The 3,051-nt window shown below is 50.4% G+C and overlaps 2 protein-coding genes across 2 annotated transcripts in view; both read left to right on the forward strand.

Annotated features, from left to right (window-relative positions):
• Window positions 1-675: 675 nt before the first annotated feature.
• EMH_0051360 (uncharacterized protein) lies at window positions 676-1,809 on the forward strand (the record flags this gene model as incomplete). Its single annotated transcript, XM_013496743.1, has 3 exons — window positions 676-1,011; window positions 1,104-1,464; window positions 1,568-1,809. 3 exons carry the CDS (start codon window positions 676-678, stop codon window positions 1,807-1,809), a joined length of 939 nt encoding a protein of 312 aa, XP_013352197.1.
• A 136-nt stretch (window positions 1,810-1,945) lies between these two features.
• EMH_0051370 (uncharacterized protein) overlaps window positions 1,946-3,051 on the forward strand; it is a gene marked incomplete at both ends in the record, with an annotated part of 5,774 nt that continues 4,668 nt past the window's right edge. The window contains 2 exons of the mRNA XM_013496744.1: window positions 1,946-2,302; window positions 2,523-2,607. Coding sequence (XP_013352198.1) covers window positions 1,946-2,302; window positions 2,523-2,607 — 442 coding nt within the window. The remainder of the gene's footprint in view (window positions 2,303-2,522; window positions 2,608-3,051) is intronic.

A 3,051-nucleotide genomic window follows, 5' to 3' on the forward strand; every position in this document is an offset into this window, starting at 1 on the left:
GGCCGTTAGAGACTTCCAGGGGCCTTCGATCGAATTCGCGCTCTCCCGTCTCGGCGAGTCACCCGGCCGTGCTCTCGTTTCCAGTACCCCAGCAGTGCCTATTCGTGAATACCACAGCACACTAGGTGATTCAATTATTAAGTTGTGTATTTTGATGCAATTTACCCACGTACTTAGGCGTTTCCCCCCATATAAAGCGAAAGACACTAACGGTACCAGTACGGGGGCCTCTGCTCGACGACCGTGGGGCTAAAGGCTTCACACGCGCTCGCCGACAAGTACACGCTGCAGCCCATGGCTCGAGCAAACTAGTACTTTCCGAACACAGGATATTCTTTTTCATCGGATTCCACAGTTCGGTCGAAGCTTTTGCGGTTGAGGAAGCATCAAGATACCTGGAGACAGGCGAGACGGCGCTACTTCAGAGGCTGTCGTCTCCGCTGGCAAGGCAGGGTCTTGTATTTGAAGTTGACGTCATAAACTGCAGCATATTAAGACGTGACATCTGTGTTGAATTTTTAATCGATTTTAAGCAAAAGCTCAAGCACTTTCTGCCTCGGATCTGCCGCAGACTCTATGGGCGCGCCGCGACAATTATCTCAACCGACCCGCCAGCCATGTGCAGCTCGGCGACGGCAAGAAGTGACCTTCTTGTGATTGGGGTTGAAAGCGAAAATGGAGCCTTTGGGAAGGCCTCAAACGGTTGGCGTCAGGGGAGGGGCGAACCCCCTGGAACGCGATCGCCTGGTGAAGGCGAACATTTTGTACATTGACGGAAGAGACCTGCATCGGAGTCGCCTGCTGGACTACATCCCCCTCGGCCGAAATGTGGAAGAAAAAGCACAAGAGCATCCAAGTGACCAATCGAGCTCATGCAACAACAACAACAGCCTCCTTTCCCGTTATGTGCTCGAAATCCTCGTGTTCTTATGCAGTTCGGATTCGCGCTTTTACGCCAAAAGATTCGGAGTACCTACGAATGATTACAGGAAAACCCTCCAGGATTACAATGTACGGCCTATTTCGGATGTGTACGACATCCTGATTGAGGCCAGGGGCACCTGAAACACGATGTTTGCACAGTTTGTGCGTTTCTGCTGCAGAAGGTGTGCATGGCGGGGGCGCTGCGAGGACCGCCTTATACAATCGAGCAGACTATTTGGTACGTGGTGAAGATGCAATACAGGTTTCAAACAGACAGCATGTACAATCAGCTGGAGGACGTGTGTGTAAGCATTTTGAATTTGTCTTTGATGGAAGTGCCACCTGGCAGCCCACTCCTAGGACCCGAAATTTTACTCGCTTCTCTCGATGAGTATCATTCGCGTTTGTTCGCGAATTATTACAAATGGTGCGACTACTTGGGGGCTGAGCCTTTCCCCTGGAGGTCTCCCCCGTGGCTCGACGACAGCTTTTGTGCACAGGACACTTCCGTGGCAGCGGGCGAGGCTGCCGACAGCACAGGTCAGCTGCGTAGAACGGCTAGTGAAACGAATGAAAAGTAACAACAACGTGTTCATACTTCTAGCAAATAACTGCCCATGCACCAGCTGTTTCTTTTATGCAGGGAATCCAACAGCGAAAAATTGTTCCTCACAGATGCGTCAAGATATCCAGCAGATGATGTTTGAGGTCGCCACGTTTAAGCTGCTTTGGGCAGAGGCGGCAAACCTTCGCCACACACCTGAGCTCCTGTGCTGGCTGTTTCACTGGCTTTGTATGGCGTGGGACAAGAAGTACAGACCTGAAGAGGATTTCGTCGATCTGATCCGCGACGTTATTCAACGAATCCGAGATGAACAATGGTAGCTCTGAAGATCACCAATACCCAATGCAGATCCCCTCCATACTCAACTGGCGCAGTAGATATGCCTTATCTAGTAAACATTGCCATTTTTCGTGAAATGCGAGCTTCTGATGTGCCACTTATATTCAATTTAGGTACATGGCATCCTCTCTGCGCACCCCTGACCACAATGCACGACTGATCTACGACGACTTCAACGAGTTGTTTTGGAGCCGCCAGTGCCTCGACATCCTTCACCGATTCACCAAAGAGACGGAGGCTTCTGCACAAGAAATAGCACAGACAGTTCAAGTGATACATCCTTCAGCTGACACCGAGCCGTTTTCAGACCATCAGCTTGCCTCAAAGCCAATCCAAAAGCCACAACCCAAGAACTGTCCAATGGGACTGTCCGTATCCCGTGAAAGCTTGAACGCTGTAGTAGCTGAACTCTCCTCAGCGTCAAAGCCTGGATCTGGAATCAAAACTTTCGTAGAGCACAGAAGTTACGCACAAGTGAGGCTTACCCAGTGCTTTTGCAGGCCAGCCTAGCTTCAGATGGTGGCTTGCAATATACAGGCCTTCGAAGTAGCAATACCTTAGCCGGAAAACATGCATTCTCCCTTGCGGGACTACTGATACTGTCAGGGCACTTATCTAAAGGACTTTGTTTGTGAAGTGCATTTATGACTTTTGCTTTGTGCACACGCGTCAGCGCGTGCCTTTTTATGTTCAGGTTTTGCGCAACTTTTGGCGTGTATTCGCGTGGCACGTGACCACGTTTGCTGGCATTTTCCTGCTCTATGCTGTACTGGATGAAGGTTAGTTGAAGTCCTCTAGGTTTCGCACCTCACTTGGCTTTCGCTAGCAAACCAGTCCAGGCGTAGAGAAGCACTGTGCTTAGGTAAACGGAGGCTCTTGCCAGCAAGCTTACTTAGCTGCATTTGGTGCGGCCGCAAATGGAGGATTCTGGCACTTTGAACCCTTTTTGCCTTCCCCTGGACCGCACGTCCAAACACGCCTGGCGGCCTGTTATCTCACTGTTCATCCAGGGCCACACGCCACGAAAAGACAGCACAAAGGAAGTTGTGCTTTGTATTTTAGAGGGGGCTCTTGCTTAACACTCACAAACGGCAGTATAGAGGAATCAAATGCGGCTTCTGTGTTCTCAGAATCATCCTATTCTGCACAAAAACAGTGGGCTATCACGACTCTGACGGCCGCGATAAGTTACGGGATGCTCCCTATCTTTGATTTGATGCTTG

This window comes from Eimeria mitis, genomic scaffold, assembly GCF_000499745.2.
Source record: "Eimeria mitis Houghton genomic scaffold, Emh_scaff2272, whole genome shotgun sequence".
Lineage (NCBI taxonomy): Eukaryota > Apicomplexa > Conoidasida > Eucoccidiorida > Eimeriidae > Eimeria > Eimeria mitis.